This window comes from Labrus mixtus, chromosome 17, assembly GCF_963584025.1.
Source record: "Labrus mixtus chromosome 17, fLabMix1.1, whole genome shotgun sequence".
In the NCBI taxonomy this organism is placed as follows: domain Eukaryota; kingdom Metazoa; phylum Chordata; class Actinopteri; order Labriformes; family Labridae; genus Labrus; species Labrus mixtus.
This window is the reverse complement of record NC_083628.1, coordinates 10,109,405-10,135,186: the sequence shown is the minus strand read 5'-3', so window position 1 is coordinate 10,135,186 and position 25,782 is coordinate 10,109,405. Positions and strand designations below refer to the sequence as shown.

General features: G+C 41.2%; 1 protein-coding gene across 2 annotated transcripts; it reads left to right on the top strand.

Moving 5' to 3' along the window:
* On the top strand, positions 1 to 24,372 carry olfm1b (olfactomedin 1b). Of its 2 annotated transcripts, none has more exons than XM_061061051.1 (6): positions 1 to 569; positions 9,134 to 9,283; positions 9,976 to 10,131; positions 12,399 to 12,618; positions 19,051 to 19,157; positions 22,194 to 24,372. In XM_061061051.1, exons 1-6 carry the CDS (start codon positions 504 to 506, stop codon positions 22,866 to 22,868), a joined length of 1,374 nt encoding a protein of 457 aa, XP_060917034.1. In that variant the 5' UTR covers positions 1 to 503; the 3' UTR covers positions 22,869 to 24,372. The 2 variants fall into 2 exon arrangements, with proteins under 2 accessions (XP_060917034.1, XP_060917033.1); XM_061061050.1 differs by lacking the exon at positions 1 to 569 and adding an exon at positions 7,252 to 7,831.
* The last annotated feature ends 1,410 nt before the right edge of the window (positions 24,373 to 25,782 follow it).

Sequence of the window (25,782 nt, the reverse complement as noted above, 5' to 3'; positions counted from 1 at the left end):
TGCCAATTTTAAATCTCCCTCTCCCGACGATGCAACTTCCGTTTTCAGCACCATGTACAGCGCCGTCACTCTCTCATTTTTTCATCGAGAGCTTATACGGCAGCTTGAGGCGGGGAGGTAAACTTTTGGCGATACCGGGAGTGAAGGTTTATAGCCGTGCATACGACAGTGTTTGCGCGTCTTCAAGCCCCAATGTTCATCCCAGCCCGACGCAGCGAGAAATAAGTGCGGCCACGCAGAAGGGACGGAGCGGAGGGGAGAGGCATCGAGGGAAGATAGAGGGCTCCCGATATGAAATGAATATGCACAGGAACGAGTCCGCGAAACACATCTACCGCTGCCGGATTCTGGGTTTCTGAGGGATAAATAGTTGTAATATTAACAATAGCGATAAACAAAAAAAGAAACGCACGAGAGGAGGAAAGGACTGCTGCGCGCGGGGGGACTCAAAGGGACTCGATCTGCATGTGAGACCGCTGGTCCACCAACACCGGAGGCAAGAGATGCAGCCTGCGAGCAAGCTCCTGACTCTGACTCTCCTCATCATCATGGGCACAGAACTCACCCAAGTAGGTTCTTACTTTAACGCCATTTTCCACCTCCTGATTAAAAAATAAACAAAAAGCTTAAATCGTGTATTAATTGGCTCCAGATCCTGTGAGAGATTACCCGGTAACCTCGCATAAAAAGCCCCGGTGAATTAGCCCTCTACCCTGCTTAGACAGATTAACGGGTGGGATTACATGATGTGAATACATTGTGCTTAACGGGGAGATCCAGAGAGCCCTGTTTTGTCTTTCCACCAGATATTGGGGGAATATAATGCTCGATCTGTCAAATTCCTCATTAGCAAATAGCCACATCAATCAACTGCACGGTTATTCAAATACAAAGCAGCCTGTAGATTTCTCTGTAAAACAGGCCGTTGTTTGATTGAGGGCTGTTGCTCTTAAATCAAAGCGCCTCAATCAAATGCAGTGTCTCAAAGAAGGGGTTTTGGGCATGCTCAGTGACCACAGTGTGTGTGAGTGACTGTTGACTCTGTGTGTGTGAGGAGGAAAGAGGACATTTAGTCCAGCAATGCAAATCAACTCAGCAGTAGTAAACAGTGATTTCTTACAGGAACTGGAATTACTTCCTGCTGTCTAAAAAGGCAATTTGCTGCAATACATATAACAGTTGCATTAAAACTGTTGCCATTATAAATCCTCAAGGTTGGGAGAAAGAGAGAGAGAGAGAGAGAGAGTGTGTGTGAGGGAGGGGGTTTGTTTATTGCCAGGCCCTGCCAACACTAGATTGAAGAATCTGATGATTTAATTGCCCTTGCTTGAGTCATATTTCATGTTCTTCACTCTTGCGTGAATCCAATTGTGGTGTGTAATTGGAGGCGAAAAGAAAAAAAACAAAAATCAAATATGCCACTTAGGTACTATCAATAAATGAATCTTTGTCCCCTGTGTTTCTGTAATATACTCCACTGCAAGTGACAAACTCAATAAGATGTGTTGGAAAGTAGGTTGCTGACAAACCCGGCTGGCCCTGATAACCCATGTGTTAGAACAATATTGATGTAATATTGCCATGGTGGAAAAATGCCGGGCAATTGATTTCCCGCAAAATTTATGAGGAATGTCAGTGTGCTGTACGTGGGACATTGTTTATTCATGGCGCAACAGCTCGGTTTTGACATTCACGTGTGTAGCCTAATTTGTAATTAAATCAAAGCTGGAACCTCCCTTTACTGAAGCATCAAAATGTGCAGCCAATAATCTGAACAACACACACAGTGCAGCTGCAGAGTGCACAAAGATGCTGACACAATTGAACAATGGGGCTGTTTGCACTGATTGATGGAAGCCATCAGTCCGGAGGAAGAGAGGGAGGGAAGAAGAGCGTGTTTCACTTTGGGTTTTCATGACAGTCGAGCCCTGCACCGTGCGGGTCAGGGCCCGTGTTACGGTGACAGTGTTGGTCTGATGGACTGAGAGTGGTGTGACATCTGTTTGAAGGTAAGTCGATATTAGTCTGCTCTCTTCCAGGAGAACAGAAACACACGAGACACTGACAGGCTCTATTTATACTGCCCTTGCTATAGAAACCTCAAACACCACCAGGCCTCCGCACATATCTGTTTGAACACAGATATAAAGAGTGAGAGGTGTAGCTAGAAATAGTGAGGCTTTTGTATCGCCAGGTTGCTCATAAGTAGGGGTGGGTGAAAGAAAAAAACATACATCAAAGTATGAGCTATTTTGGCAGACGATATTGTATTGATAATGCGTTGATTTTTTATGACTATGAAGAGAAATATGTAAATGCAAGCTAATCTTTGTCGTTCAAAATACCTGGAACAGCTCAGTAGCATCTGAACTTTACTTTGAATGAAAACTTTTTTGTTATCCCACTAACTGGCATTGACAGCTTTTTTACTTTGGGATGTAGTTTGCAGTTGAAAGAAGGCAATAAACAATATGACACACATCACAACACATGCATAACAATATTGCCATAACAAAATAATTATTGGCAACACTGTACATGAACACCACGTTTCTTTGTCAGTACAGTAGATGTGGCTGAGTTTATCTCTGGGGGAGTCAGCAGAGGCCAGAGGGTTTATAAAATAGCAAATGAAGGCATCATTACTTCATAAATCATGTCCAGTTTACAACCGCTGGTCTTTTCATTTTCAAGCTGCACTGTTCAAAAATAATTATAATAGTTCAGTCAATCATCTGAACTTAACATTGTCTAAAAACCTTTTCTCATTAGATAACACAGCCTTGTTATCCGTTATTATTGTAACAAATGACACTTTTTGGTGCCATGATAATAAACACAACGACTTTTAAATGCACTATGCATAGCGAACAGTTAAATAAAGGCAGTAAACCACAATCTGTGTTTTTTTTCCATACTCAATATAGCAATGGTAATAATATTAAATCATGTTCTGTCATGATGTCATAATACCATTGCCATAATATCGTATCATCAGGCCTCTAATGATTCCATTAGGCTAGTAAAAAGAGAACTAGGCTGGTATGAAAAGTGTAATGATGTTAACCCACCGCCTGTGGTGCACAGGGAAAGGGGTTGAGGTGGGTGATACAGCATGTAATATTGTATTGATAAAGCTATGAATCTTGTATGTAATAAATTATTACATATCTAGTATTTAATAAGTCCCTAACAATGTGCATTCAGCTGAGTTGGTCTGTACATGATATAATGCAAGTTTAGTTTTGTGAACTGTAAACGAAAACTTAAAAGAAGCCGGAGTTTACCTGTAAGGATGCAATCTGCAGTTACAAAAAGGGAATACACCACATTATACGTACGTTAGCCTACTTCTCGGTATATGGTGAAATGTTTAAAATAAAAAAAATATCATATCAGGGCTAAAGTATTGTTATAAAATTTCCTCTGAAAAATGACTAGTATTGTATTGTGATGTCACTAGAATATTGTGATGATATATGAAATCATGACTAAAGATGGCATGGCATGGTATGGTATGGAATATACTGAAAGGTATAGTATGGTATGGTGTGGTGTGGTGTGGTATCTTGTGGTATGGTATGGTATCGTGTGGTATTGAAAGGTATAGTGTGGTGTGGTATGGTATGGTATGGTATGGTATTGAAAGGCATGGTATGGTATTGTATGGAATGTTGCTAGATTATTTTGATAGTACTATACCGTTTGGCCTCTGTATCACAACACATGAGGGGGTGAAAAAAGCCTTCAAGGCAGTCTGGCCTTGACCTTTGATGCCGAACAATGCTGCTCTCTCTTAATGACCACGTTAACCAGCTTGCTTCAAAAGTCTCACACAGTTTGAGATAGCTCTGGGCATCTGTGACTCTTTTTTTTATTAACATCTGGCTGCAGGAGCAGGTAGACACCTGATTAGTAGTTCACTCTCCTCCTCCAATTCCGCCCGCATTTATTCACCTCTATCCCCTCGGCCTAAGGATTTGGCTGCTGCCTGGTGTTCACACAGAGAAGAATAGTAAGCAGCCTGAGAAGCGGCATCTGTTCCTCACCTAGTGGCTCCCCCTCGGCTTCAGGCCCACATCCTTAAGCATGTCTCAGACACCTGACTGAACAGATGGCGCTACCATGCCATTGCCCCCTTTGACACCATGCAACCTACATACCATCCTACAAACAGCCACCATGCAAACACCTGCACATGTTAGGGTTTTACATGCGGGCATGAGTAAGGATGTCTATGTCAGGCTCACGGCTATCTAAGCTGTAAGGGCTCCAGCAGGGGAACATTTTAACAAGTCGGGGTTTTTTTTTAAATAAGAAAATCAGTCCGGTTTTATGTGAGAAACTGAGACGGAGTTGAGCTGAATTGCAATATGCGTGGTGTGATTGGCAGCTGGGGTTGAAGCTATTTATTATTCAGTATGGCTGGTTGAGTGAGGAAGCAGTGAGAGAGAGTGAAAGAAGGCGAGCAGAAGAGGAGTAGGTGGAGACACGGTGCATTTTGTAGTTCACTTGCAGGCTGGAAATGGGATTTTTCACCACTTTATGACCATTTATTACTTTGGATTTCGAGGGTGCAAGTGTGGTTCACGTACATTGGAGAAGTATAATAGAAACACCTGTTCAGTCTAACACAGTAAGGCTTGATAGCTGAATCTGAAATACCACTTTTATTAAGCTTTAATCTTACAGTGTTTAATGTGTAATGTTTCAATCTGAGGCTGCTGTGTTCCGTTTTATTTTGTTTTTTTATCCTATTGAATTACCTTGGGAGATACACCCTCTTGTTTTTTTTCCTCCGGTCACATTTACTCTTTTTATCCGCCTTTAGTTTAATGTGTGCCCTTTATTTTTAATGGAACATAACTTTGAAGGGACGCTGACAGTACACAGCACCGAAACATAAACGATTATCATGTAATTGGATCAAACCTCCCTTACACAAACTCATTATGTATTCACAGTGAGATCATGTACACAGAATTATTTACCAACCCTTCCGTGATAAGGTGAGAGATTCAGCTTTGAATTGATTTGTCAACGACTTAGTCAAAAGAAAATAACCTTCGAGTATTTTGATAATGGATGTATGATTTTGATGATTCTCTGATTTCTTAACTGGCTGATTATGATGACCGAACTGTTGGTTTGACTAAAGATGCAATTTACAGACATTGCACAATGCAACTGAAAGATGGTGTTTTTTAATGTGCAAATGTCTCTTTAATTACTACAGATAAATAGTCAAAATGAATGATTGCTTTTTCCGTTGAATCAATCGTCTTCAATCTGTGCATCTGCGGTAATTCTCCTGCAGTGTGTATGATACTCAGGACTCTATATGACAGACTTGACCTATACTTATTGATGTTTTGCTCACCTCTAATGAGGAACATGAAAAGGATCTATACATTCATCTTTTTGTAAAATTTGTATTTTTTTCATTAGAACTGCTGTGCTGCACGGAGAGCAGACAAGACCAGACTAGACTGGACTCTAGGCAGCAGCGGTTCAAAGCGACGAGCTGAGCCCTCTGTCGATACTTCACAGCAATGTGTTGGAGCCATTGGCCCTGTGAGCTCTCACCTCAAAGGTCATAAACAAGTGGGAGAGATAAGAGAGACACATGGGGGTTGGGGGGGTTAGAGGGGGTGAAATATAGATGTGCAGTGAGTGCAAACTTCACTCTCTTCTATCTTTCACTTTACCAGGGAAATGCATTATGGCGCTGACAGAAATAACAGTGGACACAGAGCCACTCGCCGCTATTCTGGGGACCTCATGTATCATGCAGTGCTGCAGTTTAGCCCATAGGCTGCAGCATTAGCCTCTAAGCATGCTGATGACATGAGCACACATTATGAGTTATGTCTGCGAGATCTAATTCTAAACATCCATTTAACCACCCTTTACAATGCCTTCCATCCTCATTCCTCGTGTTTTTCTACATGTGATGTCACATCCTGGGATTCCAATAGACTTTTTGGGGCTTTTTTTTTCTTTTTTAGCCATTTGATAGACAAACAAGAGGAATAAATGGTTCCCAGGTCAACATGAAGGTGATGAAGGTGATGGTTTCACCTGATCTCAGTTATGGGTTCCACTGCAAAGCTCTCAAAGCTCTTCATATTTGTCTGTGTAATTTAACATTTAAACACAGGGTAATATCCCCTTGCCCCTCAAAATAAAGGACAATTTTGTGTTGGTCCGTCGCATGTAACTCCAAACAATCCATTTTAATTTTCAGTTGAAACATGGCAATGTATGGGAAGTTCAAAAGGGGATGGATATGAATACACCGTAAAAGCTAGAGAACTGGGAAGATGGATGGATTGAATTATTGTGCAGGATTAATAAAAGAGAAAGAAATACACGTAATCTTGAAGAAATGTATAGACAAAACGTTAAGAAGTGACATTATTAATTAAAATACATTAAATATAGTTATGCACATGTCCCATTGAATACAGATTAAAAGGTACTAGAATAAACTCTTAACAAGAGAATACACATACAGAAAACAAATCTACACTATAAAGGCCTACTGCACATATGCGCATATATTTAGTGCATAAACATTACAATATAGGGTAAATGCAAGTCAATCAGTTGTCCCACGAATACTGAAATCTATTTTTTGATTTAATGAAACACATTTTTCGCATGGTTGATGATTCCTTCTCTTATTCTATAGCCGTTCACTTTTGATGTCAGCAACGCCACAATCAGCTACACGATGGCGCCAGAGTCTAAAGAATGAACAGCTCGAGCTCAGCTTGGAACGCTCGAGGCATCTGAAGCCCCCGTCAATTAAACATGAACTGAGAGCTAGCTGTCTTTGAACTGAGACATGCTGCAGGAACGTGTGTTTATTCTCACATTGTGTAGCCATGCATTGTGGTGGTTTTTGTGGTTAAAATGAGGGTTAGTTAGTTTTAACCGGATAGGTCCGAAGAAGTAAGGCGAGCCTTCTTAGGCCAGCAAAACAAGAAATGTCATTGTGCGCGCTAAATAATCCCTTAAGAGTCAGTATCAGCCACACTGCTCATTGTCAATGTCTCTGGGGACAAAGAGCCAGAGTTGGGCAGCTATATGAGCGACTCAAGCGCAATCCCAGATAACACCACGAACCAACTCCAACCTGGCTGACATCATTGCGTCTGGCGGTACAGATAGATCCGTAGTACCTCCTCCTTCCTCCTCTCATCCACTTGGAGCAGCAGCCTGTGTGTGGAGTCGGTGGCACTTAATCACAGAGCGCAGAGGCAGGAGGCGGACCGACGGGCGTGAACGAAATAGTAACTGTGAAGCAGTGAGGCAGCAGTGTGCAGGACAACGCAGACAGAGGAGCTTATCCAAAGGACGTTTCCAGCAGAATCCCTCTGCTTTTTACCCACTTTTTTTTGCCAAACTGGAGCAAGTGTTGCATATTTACCTCCCTCTCGACCCTCTTGTTCACGGTCGTCTCTCCCCACGTCGCGTCCACCGCCACAGCTTCCTTGGAGATGTCCAAAAAACGACCCGCCGAGCCGGAGTCCCGGGTGAAACAGCAAGCTGCTCTGGGCTGCACCATGCCTCTCCGCCCTTGTTTCTCTCCGGATTCGGTAGAATGAAGACGGCTTGAAAAAAAAAAAGAAGAAGAAGAAGAAGAAAAGTCAGAGCTGTCCCAAGCAAAGCAAAGATGTCGGTGCCTTTGCTGAAGATCGGCGTCGTGCTCAGCACCATGGCGATGATAACCAACTGGATGTCGCAGACCCTCCCCTCTCTGGTGGGGCTAAATACTACCAAGCTGACGGCGGCGCAAGGAGGGTACCCAGACCGGAGCACAGGAGTAAGTGCGCGCGTAATTCCTGCACCTGCTTGGCTTTTTTTTTCTGAATGAATTTTGTGGTTGAATAACTACCAAGATAGGCATCACGTGTGCGCTTTTGGTGCGCAATTTAAGAGGTGAAATTGGGTGCGAAAGTAGAAACGATTTGGAAACGCATTTTAGATATCCTCCTCCTGCGTTTGATGTCGCTCCAGCCGCTTCTTGTTGCTCTTTCTGTGATATGAGCCTCCTGCACTAAGTGGAAAGTTATCAGTCGGGTTTTATTTCCTCTCACAGTGATATAAAAGAGTGATACATGTTGGAAAACTAGGATTGACACCTCAAATCTCAAGGCAATCTAGGTTTTTCTTTGCATCTGAAACAGCAGGAGTCCTCTCACGGGTCTGTGTGAATGAGAGAGGCGCTCAAAGCCAAGATACTGTTGTAGAGTCGAGATGAAGCGTTTCTTTGTTTCTCTGTCAGGATGCTGGCACTTCCTGAGCTGCTCCTGTGCCAGGATGACATGAGCGATCTGTCAAGTGGATGTTTGCACTAGAATGGAGAACAAAAGGTGTAGAAGATGAAGGAAAACATGTTATAAAGTGGATGTAGAGAGGTGTTTTCTACTCCTTATTTGCCGTGTCTGCAAGGTATTGTGAAAATACCTCGAATTTAATTTGGCATATTTACCAGTATCCTGTGTGAAAGCCTTGACTGATTAGCAGAGCGGAAATCTGAGACAGCAGCCAGGTGCTTGATAGTGATTTTCTTTGTCCTGTCAGCACATCCTGTTGTAGAAAACAGTGCAGCTGACTGACAGCTGCTGCAATTGCTCCTTTTTTCTCCGCATTTTGTGAAGTCACTCCTTCTCACTTACAGAATTAATCAGCACTTATATTAAATGCTGATGCTTTCATGTATATCTTTCTCTTTCCAAGTCTGTCAGCAGGTTGGTAACTGGAGTTGTCGCCCTCTTGGAAAAGGGGGGGAACAAATCCCTCTTTTCTGACGTCATACTCTACACAGTTTTACTCTGAGCTTTCACACACCCAGCTCATTGAATAATGGGAGAATCTGTAGCTTCAGTCCACATTGGTTGTATTTTTCCTTTGTGTGGCTTTTAAAAAAAAAATGTTGTGAAACAGGTGTAGCCTGATAAATGAAATACAGCCTTAGAGAGATTGGGTCGATGCACTTACTGTGACAATAGCTGCAAATGTATACTTTTTTTTTTAATTTTTGTGGTTTTCGGCCACTTTTGCTGCTCACATTTTGCGCCCCTTGGCCCCTTTTCCCTCCTATTTATCCTGTCTATGTCCTCAGGTGTTGCCAGCCATCCCTGAGGAGTCATGGCAGGTGTACAGTTCGGCCCAAGATAGCGAGGGAAGGTGTGTCTGCACGGTGGTGGCGCCCCAGCAGTCCATGTGCTCACGGGATGCCCGCACCAAACAACTGAGGCAGCTGTTAGAGAAGGTAAGTACAGCTTAACATCAGCTCACCCTGCCAATCAAAGTCGCACAATACACGCAGTTATTTCACACAGAAACAAAAATCTGCACACTGCACACATACACAGTACAGGCTTACCCATGTTTTTGGTCTTTCAATTCTCCTTCTGCCCGTCGGACAAGAATAGGAATCATGCTCTAATGAGCTCCCTGGAAACCCAACTGGCATCATGGGATGCAGCTATACGCTCACATTGCCTGAGTTTCTATTTTTCCGCAAACATCCAAAGTAGCACATGTAATGATGCAACACAGCTCAATACCAGTCGACTTGAAGCTATGCCAACCACATTTACGAAAAGGAAAACTAAGCACATTAAGATGGAGATAATCACCAGACACTGTAAATGTCCATGATGATTTCCTTCAAACATAATGAACAAAATCAAGAAGTGCCGTGTCTTTGGGAGTGTCTGGGTTGTAACAGTTTTGGAGAAACCAAATGTCTTAACAGTATGCACTCTACACCTCCACCATGCGTGTGAGGCCCCTGACTAGTTGGCCTCATGTCAGAGTTTGTGAATCATTGCGAGGAGAAAGTGGAGCCAAAACGACATAATGAAAATCTGTTGCATTCTCTCACTCTCAGTGCTCTAATTACAGCATTAGTAGTACTGATTCCACAACTATGTCCAATTTGTCCATATGGCGCCTCAGGTCCAGAACATGACCCAGTCCATCCAGGTCCTTGACCAGCGAACCCAGAGGGATTTGCAATACGTGGAGAAGATGGAGGTGCAGCTCCGTGGTCTGGAGACCAAGTTCAGGCAGGTGGAGGAGAACCATAAGCAGAACATCGCCAAGCAATACAAGGTACGGAGACAGACAACCGGCCATTAACTCCAACCGCCCATTGAATCATAGCTGCTCTGTAGCCCATCAGACATGGCCTTTTGTTGTGATCCCATAGTGACCATGTTCAAAATGGCCTAAATCATGATCATCAAATGACATCATCAAATTACTTGTTCCATCCAAAAAGACATTCAAAGTCAGGGAATGCAGGAAACAGTTGCAAAGCTGTAAATAAAGAATTTACTGGAAAATGACTGAACTGAACCAGTTATCAACATTTTTGATGATAATAATAATTTCAATTAACTGACCAGTTTATAGACTGCTTGATTGCTCTCAAGTTCAGGGATCATGGTTAGGGCTAACTGCTAGCGTTAGCATGCTTAATGGTACCAAAACTCAAGCATGTACACGAGAGCTTTCAATATGAAATGATAAGTATTCAGGATAGGGACTCTTCAAAATAATTGACAATTATTTCCCAATCAATAAACTGACTTATTAGTCAACTACTTGTTTCAGCCCTCGATTTAAGATTTTTAGGTTTTAGGTGTAGCATAGTACATGCTAAATGTTGTCTTTTAAAGCAGCTATAAAATAAATGTAGTGGAAAAAAAGACAAGAAATCAAGTTTGGATATGACAAGATATTTGATGCCACCTATTAGCACTTCACTATATTTTCTTATTTGCATGAACTGTATACAAAAAGTAAGCATAGCCTCATGCTTTGTAAAGTAAAGCAATGCACTCTGTCCAATGGCCCGCAAGTGGTGACCCCACTGGTTGAAACAAGAAGCAATGCTTGTTTGCAACCAGATAAAAAAACCTACCCTTTGTTGATTTATCATGGTAGAAATTATTTTTGTAATGACTTTACAGTCTCCATCGATAGTTCAAAGTCTTCTTTCAAAGGAGAAGATGGATGTATTGAAATTGATGTAAAATAGACCAAAAAAACTGTTTCTCTTTCAGGGCTTGGCTACTTTTAATTGACAAGTTGCTTCCCCAGCAACATCAATTGAGACCTAGTAATGCCTATCCACCCCATTGTTCAATTATAATCAATAGTTATTCCAAAAAAAAAAAAGGAAACAAAGATGGCGATGGGCAAAACAACAAAATTGAGGTTTGAAATGGTAGACCACCAACCAATGGCTGACATGATGGTGGTCATGATCTTCTTGTATACAGTAAATGATACCTTTCCATATTTGGAGTTGCCAAACAGCAACTCAAGCATTGCTTTAGTTTACCTGTATTTTGACTTTTACATTAAAGCAGCTTCATGTTTGTATCGTGCATTGTACTTAGGAATCCTGTCACCCTTGCATGCTCAACAACCCCCCATGCATCCAACTCCACATTCAGCGCATGCTCGCAATTGTCTGTAACCTGTCCTAAGTGCAAATACAAAGTGTGTGTGCAGTTGTTTGTTTGTGTGTCTGTTAGCTAGGTTAGCAAGCTCCAGCCCCTGTCAACAGTTTGTCATTTTCTTGCTTGCAGGGCTAACTTTAAGACATGTAAAGAGAACCACAGGGAAGAAGAGGCAGGTCAATTCCAGATTCCCCTGAACTGGGCCACAGTACTGAGAGCATTTGGGCGTCAAACAGTTAATTTTACCTTTCTAGCACCATTAAGACTAAGAAACCCCACCCCTCTCCCAAACCAACCCACCACTGATCTCTTCCTGCATGTTACTGCTGTCAAAGTTTTCCATTTAAAAGCTTTTTATTAAACGTAAATACATTATTATTATTATTATTATTATTATTATTAATGGCTGTTATTCATTTTATTTTCCTTTGGCTTTTGTCTATGCATATTTGGTTACTCAACAAATCTCTACGTAAAACTATAGACGTACAATTCGAGACACTTTGTTGTGTGTGACATGTAAAAGCATGTAACCCTTACTACAATGTTGCATTTTAAACGATGATGACCAATAAAGAGCTTTCCCAATTGTTGTCGGTGTACCGAGGGCTTGCTTTTTAACGGCTGCTCACTGCCGGGACGGAGCCACCTGCTCTGCTCGTCCAGCGGGCGGAGAATATTCCCCGGGTTTGTCTGCTCAGACACAAACACCTGCACCACAGCTGTTGACACACAAACACTGAACATTGCCACAAACAGGGGGTCTTCATGTCAGTGGAGAGGCAGGATAGAATCAGAGTAGTCAGGTTCAGACAGGTGTTTGATTTTATTTTCAGCTCTTTTTTCTTTTATGGACAGTCTCCTTTTGTCGCGCATGACACTCAACCGAGCTCATTCTAATCCTTTCAGGCCATAAAAACGAAAATGGACGAGATTAGACCGTTGATACCAGTGTTGGAGGAGTACAAAGCCGATGCCAAATTGGTATTGCAGTTTAAGGAGGAGGTCCAGGAGCTGACGTCAGTTCTAAACGAACTTCAGGAGGAGATGGGGGCCTATGACTACGAGGAGCTCCACAACAGAGTGTCAAATCTTGAGGAGAGACTCCGAGCATGCATGCAAAAATTAGGTAGGCACAGAAAGTTGTTGGCACACACTCTGCTGCAAACACGGGCATGCAACATTTCCATTCTGACTGAGAAGAGAGAGATGCTCAGGCACATTTACATGATTCAGAACATCACAGGGTCATTATGTGTAGCTGCAATACTCCACGCCTCTAATGCATCGTACAGTCTTATAACACACTGATCATTTACACTGTTTCTGTCTTTATATTGGTACGTGTTCCCTCTCAAACAAACTTGTTTTTGCAGTAGCTATCTTAAATCCCACTATTATAAAGAATGAAGTTAAATAGAGGGCTAGTTAAGTATTCATATAACTGGATTTCCATTCTTTGACTTCTAGTCCTGATAATTTGTACTTTTCTGATTAAAACCAAAAAACAAGGCAATGGTGCCAAACCATCTGTGATTGGCGAATGGTGAAAAAGTGTAATAATCCATCAGTTCATCCATTCAAGTGATTTATTGATTCAAAAGCTAAATGCTGATTTGGTTACACTTAGTCAAATTTGAGTTTGGAATTTATTTTTTAAAACATTTAGTGACAAAGTAAATGTCTCAAATCTGGAAAATGAGGGATTCAAAATTCTTTCTGAAATGTTGTAGAATCATTCATGATTGAAATGTTCATCTATAATGCATATTCATCAGTGACAGTCCTAAAAAGGAACTTTTGAGGCATCATATTGGTATTTTAAACCTGGGCTCTAATTTTAAATATATATGAGTAAAAATGGCTCAAAGGTACAAAAATCCCTTTTGATGGAAAATGTTCCACTTCAAAGTACGCCCACTAAAGGGCTCTTTTCTGACACTGATGGGCTGAGATTGTAATTCATAGTATCTGTCTATACTAATGAAACGAACCCCATAAAGATCGACCTTCTTGTAATGGTGAGATCCTTTTTTTAAACTTTTTTATTCCTAACCAGTAACATACCTTTAAAGCTACCAGACTCTTTTGACAAAAAAAGGAATTTAACCCTGAAGAACATTTAGCTGCTGATCTACCGTTACACCTTGAAGTCAGGTTGATTGTGTTATTTTGTGACTTTGGTGTTTTTAATTGTTAGTCCATATACAACCTGTTATTATTGGAACACTGAAAAACGAACCATCAATCAGAAGTAGACAAAAATCCTCGGCATTTTGCGAGGTTGCTTTAGTCAGGTGGATTCGAGCAGAGCACTTTAAAGGCTGTTTCCAGTCAGAAAACAAACTTCTTTGGTCTTAGAATAGTGTGTCTCTGAAGGGATCCTTTACCTAATGTTGGTTGACACTTGGAGCCTGTCAGTGGCAAAAAGAGGCACTTTTTGTGGAGCCACTTTGGTCTGGAACACTTGTCCCAAAGGATGTAAATGCAGCAATCGCAGTTTACTTTGCAGCCGCCAGCTGAAGGGATCTAATGGAGCAATTCAAAAGTTTTTGTCACAACAAAAAATGCAAAAGTAGAAGGGTTAAAAATAGTGGAATTATCCTTTAACTCTTCATCTAATTGGTTATGCAGAAGTGTAAGAACAAATGCAGAGGCCTGTACCACAAACAAACCTCCCCTTATGGATTAGAGGCGATGTTCATAATAAGGCAGGGGTTTAGCGTGGTACAGACATGCAGACACAAATTGACAGCGCACAGAGGGAGAGAGAATCAACATCCTTCTCATCCTGCTACTTCCCATCCGAGTCTTATCTGTGCTTTTAGCCCTTGTCTCTGTCTCTTCACACCTCTGTCACAGTCCACAGTGCTAATAGATGCACACCCACACCAGACTGACTAAGACGTATTACAAGAGCACAAACACTTCCATGCAGCACATCACGGGTATATTGTGTTCCTGTTTGGAATTATTCACAGTCAAGATGACAGAAAGAAGTTGCGAAAAAAGCTTTTCGGTTACAAAGCTTTGTGTTCTTTTTGTAAAGCCGGTCAAGAGTGTGATGGTGAGAAAAAAATGACATAGCCTTTGCTTTAGAGAGCTTCCGTTATTATTTCTTTCAACAATGCTTACATGTTTATTTTATAGCCGCTCTCAATGAGTGCTTTTTACATGGACTTGAGTATTCTGGTTTTGAGCCTTATCCCAGTTTTGATCATATTCGGGATATTGCATTTACATAAACTACTACACAAACCGCTGAAATTTAGAAATCTGAGAAAAATGAGACCACTGTGGCTTATATTGCGGGCTCAGCGACTGGTAGTGAACCTGTCACTGCCACCACATAGGACAAGGGAGCAACGGGTGATGATACCTAGTCGTGGCTGGTGAGACAGGGCCGTTGTAATATTTCTTAAGTAGGCTACTGTCCAATGTGGCCTGACTTGCTCTATCGCTCATGATGGGAAAACGGCATCCTGCTGCCTTTTCACCACAGACTTAAAAGGTCAGCATATTAATACGCTGTGTCACTAAACCTCCAATTGTATAAAATTCTTTTTTTTTAATCAGCGAAACACAAAACTCAGTTTCTTTGTCGCTCCATAATAAGGCGCTCTCATTGCTGCCGTCATGTTTGTTTTGCGGGGACGTCACCTGGCCGTGCCTGCGCAGCTAGCCGGCTGCTGTCAGTAACCAAGTAAGGTGTGTACATGCCACAGTGTCAAAATCGGGTTTCTCAAAACCAGGATAAGGACTTATCCCGGTTTTCTGAAATCGGGATATGATGTTTACATTAACAACACAAAAACGGGATTCTTAAGAAACCCAATCGAAACTGAGATACTCGCCTGCTGGACTTGAGCAGGAGTCGTGTCAGGTCTTTTTTTTCACTTTCAGTTCAATGCTAATAACGTGAGAGGGGACTTTAGGAGTGACTTCAACGTGTATGTGTGTGTGTGATCAGACAAGATAAAGGCGAGGTCACTCAGCATGGGACTGGCTGAGGCAGAACAGAGAGTGGCAACTCCTTTCATCTTCACTCAACTGCAGAGGCACTGATGCATCGTGCACACAAACACACTCCTGTACACGCCCCTTATTGAGATGAAACTTGCGAAGGTCACTCTGGAAAAATTTGCATCGGTAGATCAACAACAGGGCGAAAACAAGAGGAAAAACAGAGAGGGCAGCACAAACTTGAGTATTGGGTAATAGAAAAGGAGCGACAGGAGGAATTGATAGAAGGCGTCGAGGGGAGAATGAGAAGGAGTGATAAAGTAAAGGCGAGCAGGGAAAGTGAAAGAGAGTAACTGGAGTCCCTGCAGAGCTGTCCTTCAAGCTGTTTTGTGCCGGAGAGACTAACAGGCCCGGCGGCTGCTGGGACACAATGGCCATCGATCAAGAGGACATGCCAGCTTGCTGGGCAATAATCAAATAAATAAATCACGCCGCGTCATGCCCCAGCAACATGGAGGCACAGAGGGCTTCAGGCAAATCCAGACCCTTTATGCCAAAGTACTGATGAATGGAGCAGGGAAAGTCATACCAGCACATAAAAACCTCTGTTACCTGCCCTGCAACCATTGTTTTTCACCTTTAATTTCCCCCATAGAGAATCCTATTACAAGGTGTAATGTAATATTGTAGTTCACAGACGACAGCCCTAAACTTTTCCCCTTTACAAAAATCCCACACACATATTATCTTTTTTCTTAAAATTGACATTTGGCAAGTTTTACCAAAGAATCATTTTTCCATTTAATGTATTTTCTCTTTACTTTCATTTTTCTGCTAATTTCCAAGAACAGGGAGATGTAAAGATTGAAAAAGAAAAAGAAAACATAAAAAAGCAGTCAGGCAATAAGATAAACACTATTTTAAAATAAATAACCATATTTCTCAACAACGTTAAATATAATTGACTATATATTAGCAAATTCAGCTTACTGAGGCAGTCATGTGTGGGTGTGGTGAGTATGAAAGTTTCTGGCTGTGTTCCAACATCTGTTCAAAAAAAAAGACAAAATACATGTTTGCTGGATGCCCAGTGATACTATATTATACTACCTACTGTCTGCAAAACAGAAGATCTGTCACATTGACTGAGCTGCAGAGAGAGAGAGCATGGCCAGATGTGCTCCAGGCTGCAACAGATGTATAAGCAACGGGATTATAGGTCACGGCTCAATGTAATGACGGTGTAGTCGACCTGATTGTATACCAACTGTATGCAGTGTGTTTGTTATACTGCATGTAGGGGCAGCTGCAAGAAGGACTGTGGTGAAAAGGGAAAGTTTAATATGGCAAAAAGGGAACAATGCTTAATATTAATACGTGTCATCACCTTTTCCAACTGAGCCCCGCCCACTTCAAACCAGAGATTTTTGGAAATGTGATATAAACAATGCTCTGACGGGGATTAGTGTGTTCATGCAGAAGCCCGTCACTCATAGTCAGAAGCTCTAAGGCCAAGTCCATTTTTAAGGTTTTTTAAACAAAACGGGCATTAGACAAACTTATGTGGAACACAACTTGAAGGCGCCACCATTTGTAAAATGTAAACATCTATAACAGTTTACAGATTCACTTCCTGATTCAACTTGGGCGTCTCTCTTGTGTGCACTCGTTTTTTTATGGGTGCTTTGAGTCCCTACTATTGACCTAAGGTGACAATGAATCCATTGTCAGAAATTAATCTGATAGTTTTACTGAGAGTGACTTCTTGTTGCAGCTTCTAAGATGTAAGTCCTTCTTTTTTTCATTCATTAAACGGACGACTGAGATGAATATATTTAGCTTTGGGACTTATAATCGAACAAAATGAAACAATTGAACTTGTCAACCGAGGCTGTGGGAAAGTGCAACAGGAATCAATATGTTTGACGTTGTAAAAAACAATGTGCAGATTTTCTTTCTTTCTGACGTCTTCGAAAATAAATCAACTCGAATGGGACGTAAAGTGAAAATATGTAAGGTCACAGCTCTACTTTAGAACGATTTTTGTGCTTTGTGTTTTACCTCAGAAGTAAGCGATATAGATTGTTGGATTTACAAGCCTCCTGATCGTCAGACCACTCATGATTATGGTCTTAACTGCCACACTTTGGGCTCACCAATACATTATTATTGCAACTATTCTCCATTTGGTGAGTACTATTTTATCAGAACCAGTAAATATAAAGTCAGAACTAGAAAAAAAATTGGATCCTCTTGGGCATAAACCTAAATTACCCTCTAAAAACAACCATACTCCTCAGGAATTGGAGTTTTTATTCGGTATCTTAATCCTTACATTTCAGCATAAAGTTCCCATTAGATTTTTCATTCTCTCTGCCCTCCACGTCAGCCTCGCCAAATTCAGGCCAAAAGGGGATTAGACCCTGTCTGAATCTCCAGGACGCAGATCCATCAGCTGGCTCCCCGGCAGCTGTGAAAAGTAGTGTCATCTAAAGATAGAGGCACGATTAGAGAGGAAAATAAATAAATCAATGTCCAGTGTATTACGACGAGTCTCTAATCCCACTGTGGGGTTATGTAACCAACTCAACCCCCTCTGGAGTAGGAAGATGGTGCTCATGTGACCGAATGTTTGTCTCAGCTGCCGCCGAGGTGTGAGGCCCACAAAAACTCACAAACTCACAGGCACGCCATATGTTGCACATGGAGACCGAACAAACGCCCCAAACTCACGATTCCTATTATGTCATTGAAAGAAATGCGAGTGCATGAGAAAACAAACTGAGTTCACAAAGGGAAAGAAAATGAAATGACTGCAAAGTAGAATGACATTTCACAACAACAACAGAAAAGAACAAGAAACATGGTAGTTGCGGCAAAGAAAAGAGTGATGATGAGTGTTACAGTCAGAGGTTAATGGATGCATCGCCTGGCAGAGAAAGACGCTAATGAAAACCAGAAATGAGCCATCGCCACAGTAGCACATTTTGAATTATCATAATGGAAGGACTCATTACATTCATGGGATGGAATGAAATCATCGGAATCATGTAATTGACCTCCATCCTGCAGAAATAACCTCACAGAAATGTATCCATGTGCTGCAGTGGTGTCGTTATTTGGACAAAATCGTGTCTCTATTTTGCGTCTGTGCTCATTAGAAAGGGAACATTAGCCGGGACGGCTCTTAGTCACGAGGGCCGCACAGCCCAGCGTTAGGTTTGTCAAATCCACATTAACACCTCAATCAACACTAATTAACACTACAGCAGCTTACAAGCAGCACACAGGAGCTGAACACACAGAGGCCCTCCCTTTTCCTATTCCCCGTTCCTCTCACTTTCTCACACATCCACACAGAGAGGGGGAAACAGACATTAGCATGTGTGAACTGAATAATAAGCACCGCTCTGCACAGTGCATCACACAAAGAGACAGGCAGAGGCAGGCTGGACAGCAAAGTCCCTCAGCCTTCAGGCAAACTCATTCGGATTTGAAGTAAATGAAAGTGAATCCCTGGTAATAGATTTTGAATTATTCTAAATACCTTGAATAGGTGTCGCTGTAGATGTTTCCATCTCGCTTCTTTTCCTTGCAGCATGCGGCAAACTGACGGGCATCAGCGAACCGATCACCATCAAGACCTCAGGATCCAGGTTCGGCTCCTGGATGACCGACCCCCTGGCGCCTGAAGGGGACACAAGGGTACGTACAGTCGCACAGATTGAATGGGAATCATCAGTAACACATGCTGACGTTCCCGCTCAGATTTTTCTCCTCTTCACTTAATTAGGCAGTTGAAGACATTAGTTTGTAATTTGAGTCTGTTTTTCATTCAGGCTAAGTTCTTATATAGCTGCTTGTGCAGAGACAACATCAAATGTTGGATGTTGGATCTCTTTTTGCTGAATAAATAAGGATGCTGTAGACAAAAATATTTTATTTTTTTCAAAGAAAGGTATCAAAAGATGGCTTTAGTGGTCTAAAGTGTATGTATTTCTTCAGTACTAGTTGGAGAAAATGTCAAATAGTACCAAGTCTAATTCTTAAAGGTCACATATTATGCAAAATATACTTTATAATGGTTTTCTAACATTAATATGTGTCCCTAGCCTGACTACAAACCCCCCAATTATGAGAAAAGTCCACCCTCTCCACCTTTTGCCTGCTCCACTTTCTCAGAAAATGTGTGCTCAAACAGGCCTTTTGGAAATGTTCCCTTCGTGACATCACAAAGGGCAGTAACCCCAGGGGGAGGGGTTGCTAGGTGTTTGTTCTACCCTCTGAGTCTGTGTTTCCACTGTAAACAATTGGGCATTGTGCAAGAAAGCCTGAGTCACCCAAGCCCGTCCCAGAGAGGGGCGTGGTTGAACACATCTCCCCATCATTTAAGCTATAGATACAGAAACAGCCTGTTCTTAAATTTAATAAGAAAGTCTTCACAGACATGTTTTGGGTAGCTCTGAGACTTATTCAAACTGTGCAAAAAGAAGAAGAATATGTGACCTCTAATGTCTTTAGATATGCCAAGATCAAATGACAATGTGTTATTGGAAAGTTGAAAGCCTTCACACTCACTTCCACTCAGATTTATGGAGCATATGTTGCTGTCTTTCAGCTCAGTGTTTTGGTTGTAAAGCCCAAACTTCAGACATTGTAAGAGAATTCAGAAAACGTTAGCCGCTAGTTAGAGAACACAATGGAACATTGTGCTGCTAAATTAATGAATATTTCCTGCAGGAAAAGCAATCTGAGCCACAAACTGATCATTTCAAACACACTTCTCGTGTTTCCAAAAAGATGATTAAAAAAGGGAAACTTATGATGCTCTCAGTCTGCAGGATGTATAAGAATGTCACTTCTTGCTCATATTATCTACATGTAATGTGTTGCTTCAAGTGGCTGAAAATACAAGTTACTGCAGGCTTAAGGTACCAATGTGTCACATGATCCTTTAGCTTTCATAATGCTGTAATAATCACATTATATATGGCCATTTCTTGTGTGATTTCCAATAACGTTTGGTAAGCGTGAGCAAAAACATATTTTTTATTAAAGGTGTTTCCACAAAGCTATATTAAAAATTTTAACAAACCTTAGTTTTTACCCAAAAAATGTAACATTCTAAATCAGCAGCTGGCACTAACAGAATCTTGTTTGTTTTTATCCTCCATGTTGGACTTTGCGATCAAATGCCTAATTGGACCATGCAGGTGCATAGTCGAAAAACAAAAACAGTGAATATATTTGTTTCAGTCCAAAACTTTCACTGTTTTTTTTGCACACTTTATGCGTAGTTGAACAAAGTGATAGACATTTTTGAGACGGAAGTAGAAACACCATTGGGTTTTAAACTGTTGGTCAAACAATAAACACAGTTTATGCTTTGGGTTTATTATAATCTACAGATTAATCCTGCACAAAAATAATAACAGCAGCCAAGCAATATTAGTCCTACACACTTCTTTAATCAAGAGACAAGTCATTGAAAATCTGCAACAAATTGTTCTCCAATGACTTTAAATGAAGAGGAAACCATGATCGTTTAGGCAGCCTACAAATAGAGAATTGGAGAGTCTGTGTTAATTGGTCAGTGTTCTTTTTAATCAGTTGATTGCATCTGAGTGGCTTCTGTTGGCTCAATAAACAGGTCTGATGCTTTCATCACTAAAATACATTAAAATGAAAGGCCAGGAATAAATCTATACAGAGAAGCTGCCGAGAGGACATGAAAGGAAAGGAGTTGGAAATAAAGAATGTTTATTTGATGGCTAAATGATAACACCGTCTCTGTGCACCGGCTTTATGTGGACTATTCATAACAGGAAGGACTGTCGAGGTCATATGGGAGTAAAAAAGAAATAATGGTAAAAAGTGTACATTTGTGCTTTGCTTCCTGGAGGCTAATTGTTGGGACAACACAGCTGTATAATGTTTGTGTATTCGACAATACTACAAGAGTGATGCTTCATTCTGCCTAGGACTATATTTAGCATACTGTTCAGGCTACTTTTTTGTAGGAACTAATACTTTTTGAACAGAGCGCATAAAAGATGCAGTGTGTTATCAAAAGGCCAGAAAAGGAAGAGTGAATGTAATTGACAAGAGCAGACAGGTCTGCTCTATTTCTTTTTATCTTGCCGTTTCCTTACTCAGTTTTTTTCTCTCTCTGGAACCCCCAGAGACCTGCTTCCTTTTATATGAATCATTTTTTAGTCAATCACAGCAGCACGAGGAAGCAGGTAAAGGAAAGGCTTCAGGTGTCTCAGTCCCGGTGAGACGGAGGAAGTGTTTGAGCCGCTGGCAGCTCCGGAATAAGAGCTCTCTGCCCACCACCACAGGGGCCAGCAGGAAGCCGGGTTGAAGCAGCTGAGACGGGCCTTTTTATGTGGAATGGTGGGCATTACCCCCGTAGGGCCCAGCTCATGCCACCTTGCGGCTGTCATCCTGACTGTTTGTATTGCACTGACTTCAGAAGCTGCTGAATCTCGGCTTCGTCCACTCCTTGAGGAATTCCCAGCGTGAACTTAATTGGGACGCTTGTAGACGGTGTGATTTGATTTATTCTCTGTATGATTGGAATGCAAGATTCTGGAACTCAAAGCATCAGAGTATCAGAAGGGTTGATGATAAGGGTTGCTGATCCAACAGCTCCTACAGGTGTTTCAGTATTGGACAACCTGTGGTAGTATCTCTGCTATGTTTGTTTCTTATTCTTCTTTTCCCCTCCCTCCTGTTTAGGTCTGGTACATGGATGGCTACCACAACAACCGCTTCGTTCGGGAGTACAGGTCGATGCAGGACTTCATGACGTCGGACAACTTCACATCCCATCGGCTGCCCCATCCGTGGTCGGGAACAGGTCAGGTGGTCTACAACGGCTCCATCTACTTCAACAAATTCCAGAGCCATGTCATCATCAAGTTCGACTTCCGCACCTCGTCCATCAGCAAGTCCCGGCAGCTCGACTATGCCGGCTTCAACAATGCATATCACTATGCCTGGGGCGGCCACTCTGACATTGACCTGATGGTGGACGAAGGGGGCCTGTGGGCTGTCTACGCAACCAACCAGAATGCCGGAAATATTGTGTTAAGCAAGCTGAACCCCAACACACTGCAGATCGTCAAGAGCTGGACCACAAACCACCCCAAAAGGAGTGCAGGAGAGTCTTTTATGATCTGCGGCACGCTCTATGTCACCAATGGCTATTCAGGAGGTACCAAGGTGTACTATGCCTACTCCACCAACTCCTCCACATACGAGTACATTGACATTGCCTTCCAGAATAAGTACTCGCATATTTCCATGCTGGACTACAACCCGCGTGACAGAGCCCTCTATGCTTGGAACAATGGCCACCAGGTGCTCTACAATGTCACGCTGTTTCACGTTATCCGCTCAGAAGAACTGTAACCACGGAAAATGGGATTACGTACATTAATACATATTGTCTGTGTAGAGATCTCCCTATATATACAAAAATATATCTGCGAAAGAAAAAGACTTTATCGCAAGACCATTCTATTTATAATATCAAGGAACTTTTACCGAAAGACTGAATCATCAGAGAATGCAAACTGGATTGAATGTGCATATACATGAGACTGAAAAAAATAAAATAAGAAGAGTTTCATTCCAAAATGTGATATATTTGTTATAAGGAAAACAAAGCTTTATATGTTAATATCACAAGTTCAGAGTTGCTTGGAGAAAAAAAAAAACAGAACTGTTTTTGTAAATAAAAGGTCTTAACACAACTTCTAACTTTAATATTTTCCCATAGTGGACTTTATTTTGATAGATGCCATCCTTTTTTGGAAGTGTTTTGATTTTGGAATGAAACTCTTCAATTGTTTACTGCATAGAAAATGATTGTAAAAGTAGATAAATATATAAGAGTTAAAAGAATAAGAACAGATGCCAAAAAAATAACATCACGCCTTTTCTTTTTATATAACAGAATATCAACCTGTGGCTGCGGTGCTTCTGCGGAAATCCTCCTAACTGAACTTTTTCTTTTAGTCAAGGGGTGGGGGTGGGGGGGTCCTGAAACAAAGACTCTTAATAAACTGTTGGACCCTTCCCATTCCCATGAACAGACAGGAAAATGGGACGTGATTCTTGTCAGAAGACTTGTTAGCCTAATGGGTGAAGCCTGTCATATCCTTTTTATCAAGTACAGTAGCAAATCAAAAGTCTGTAGAGAAACAGCATACAATAACAACATCCACTATAAAAGACCTGAAGGCACTGACTGTTGACAGCGCTGTTGTTTGAGATGATTTTCCTGTGTTAGTGACTGTGTGTGAAAAAGGCTTTCTTTGCATGAGTGTTTTCTATCACTCCGGTCTGCTCTTCTGAATGTCTTTTGCTGTATGATACTATAAAAAAAAAAAAAAGAGGGAGGGAGGGGGAATAAGGTAAAATACCTTTGGGATTTGAGCATTTTAAATGATGTTTACTTTTTATCCTGCTTCGTTCTATTTAGTCCTTGTTTTGTTTATTTTTATTCTTTTGCAATTGTTGATTTTTCAAATGTTCTTGTATCACTGTAACTGTTGGCACCGGTTTCGCCTCTGTGTTTATTTATTTGGACTGTGTAGGAGGAATCTATCTAGCTCACATCTCTCTGAAGAAAAAAAAAAAAAACAGAATGTATCAAGTATTGTATCCCAGGATCCTGGTCCTGGTATCTCCAATTCACATCATGCGCCTGTAGTAGGGAGAGTTTTTCTTTGAAAGGATAATCCTGTCTCATGTCAGGATTCTCCCCCACTGCTAGTGAAGGATAATGCTGTTTAAATGTATACCCTTGCCGAGGACAAAAGCTTTTCACTCTTTTTGCGCTTTGCTGGACATGTGTTGTATCTGAGATGAGATAGTTAATGATTCGTGTCAATAAAACAGAGAAATCTGATGCTGCGATTGTTGCCTTAAAAAGCTACAGGCTGTCATGTGACAGCTCACTTAGTGCTAAGTGTGTTGGTAAGGAGATCATGTTAACTTTCAAACTAATGCTCTTATTTCTGTCCTTTTGGTTTAGCCTATCCTTCAGAGGATTACAAAGCGCGGACTTGAGTTGTAGGAAAAAGAGTATTTAGCATTTACATTTGATAAAGTCTTAAAGTAAGACTTCATATTGCATTGAATGACAAAATAATCTGGCAAACCACTGTTTCTGTGTCCCCTGCAGCTAGCAGTTAGCTCTAGAGCATCGTCTTTGCTAGTTGGAAAAGAGTTTTAAGAACACTTATACGATCTGACATTGTACACTTTTGGTTATTTAACAAACGTCTTTCCTGATTCGCCTCCCCACACTTTTGCCATTTTTCTACAGGACATTGCAGTAGCCTTCTTTATTAACTATTTGCTTCTTTTAAAGCAAGGTTTGTAAGTTTTCAAAATACTTTCCGCTCATAAATGAAAAAAAAAGAATTAGCAGGTAATGAGAGTAACACTCACAACATTTGCCGCTTCAGCCTTACTGGGTTTGTTATGATCAGTAAGTATCTTGTTGGCCAAAGTTAGCTAATGCAAGCAACCATAGCTTCATTGCTAATTTGTGCTATGGGTGTCAATTTTGAATATAATCCTTTTTAGAGGTCTTGTGGTCTTCCTTTTGAAACCAAAAAATCTTTCTGTATCAAATAGAAGTTTAATAAGCAGTTGAATTCACTGCTGGTTGGGTCACTACATCAATGGTTTAATTGCTAAAGCCTTAGGCTACTGAGTCTGCTATTAGTAGAAGCATGCCAAAGTTTACCAATGCTGGCAACCTTGTTAGCTCCATGCTGGCCACAGGCTATATGTAAGGGCTTACACATCACAAAATATATTTGACTTTGTAAAACTAATACAAAATATATTATGCACTCTATCAACTAGATACTCACTGCTTTAATTCCTTGTTAGCTTGCTAACTTGCTACACTTTTCCTGGTTTAAAAAAACATCCATACACTGTAGTGGCTCTTAAACTGGTCAACGACAGATGTTTCATTGGTACTTTTGCCTCAATCACCTTAATAATGACTGGCAGCATTAAATAGCTAACAACACTTTTATCCTTCGTACTATTGGTGGCTAAATGTTTATTTTTCATCGACAGTCTTTCATCCATCGCACTATAAAAAGTGTTTACATCACCCCTTTCCATCACTTGACGTTTCTTTCATTTCTTTGTTTTGATGTCTTCTCATCTAGGCAAAACGCTTCACTTTTTGTACACTCAACAATTTTCTCTCCTTCTTTGTTCTCCATCAACTTCACTTACCCAAACCTCCACCGCCACCCTCTTGTTTTTTTTTGTGTGCCTCACTTACCCTCCA

What these genes read in the sequence shown, in the direction of transcription:
- olfm1b (XM_061061050.1), top strand. Translation starts at nt 7,682, where the DNA reads ATGTCGGTGCCTTTGCTGAAGATCGGCGTCGTGCTCAGCACCATGGCG. An exon ending in TGAGGCAGCTGTTAGAGAAG is followed by an intron (nt 9,284 to 9,975) that starts GTAAGTACAGCT and finishes ATGGCGCCTCAG; the next exon opens with GTCCAGAACATGACCCAGTC. An exon ending in AGCATGCATGCAAAAATTAG is followed by an intron (nt 12,619 to 19,050) that starts GTAGGCACAGAA and finishes TTTTCCTTGCAG; the next exon opens with CATGCGGCAAACTGACGGGC.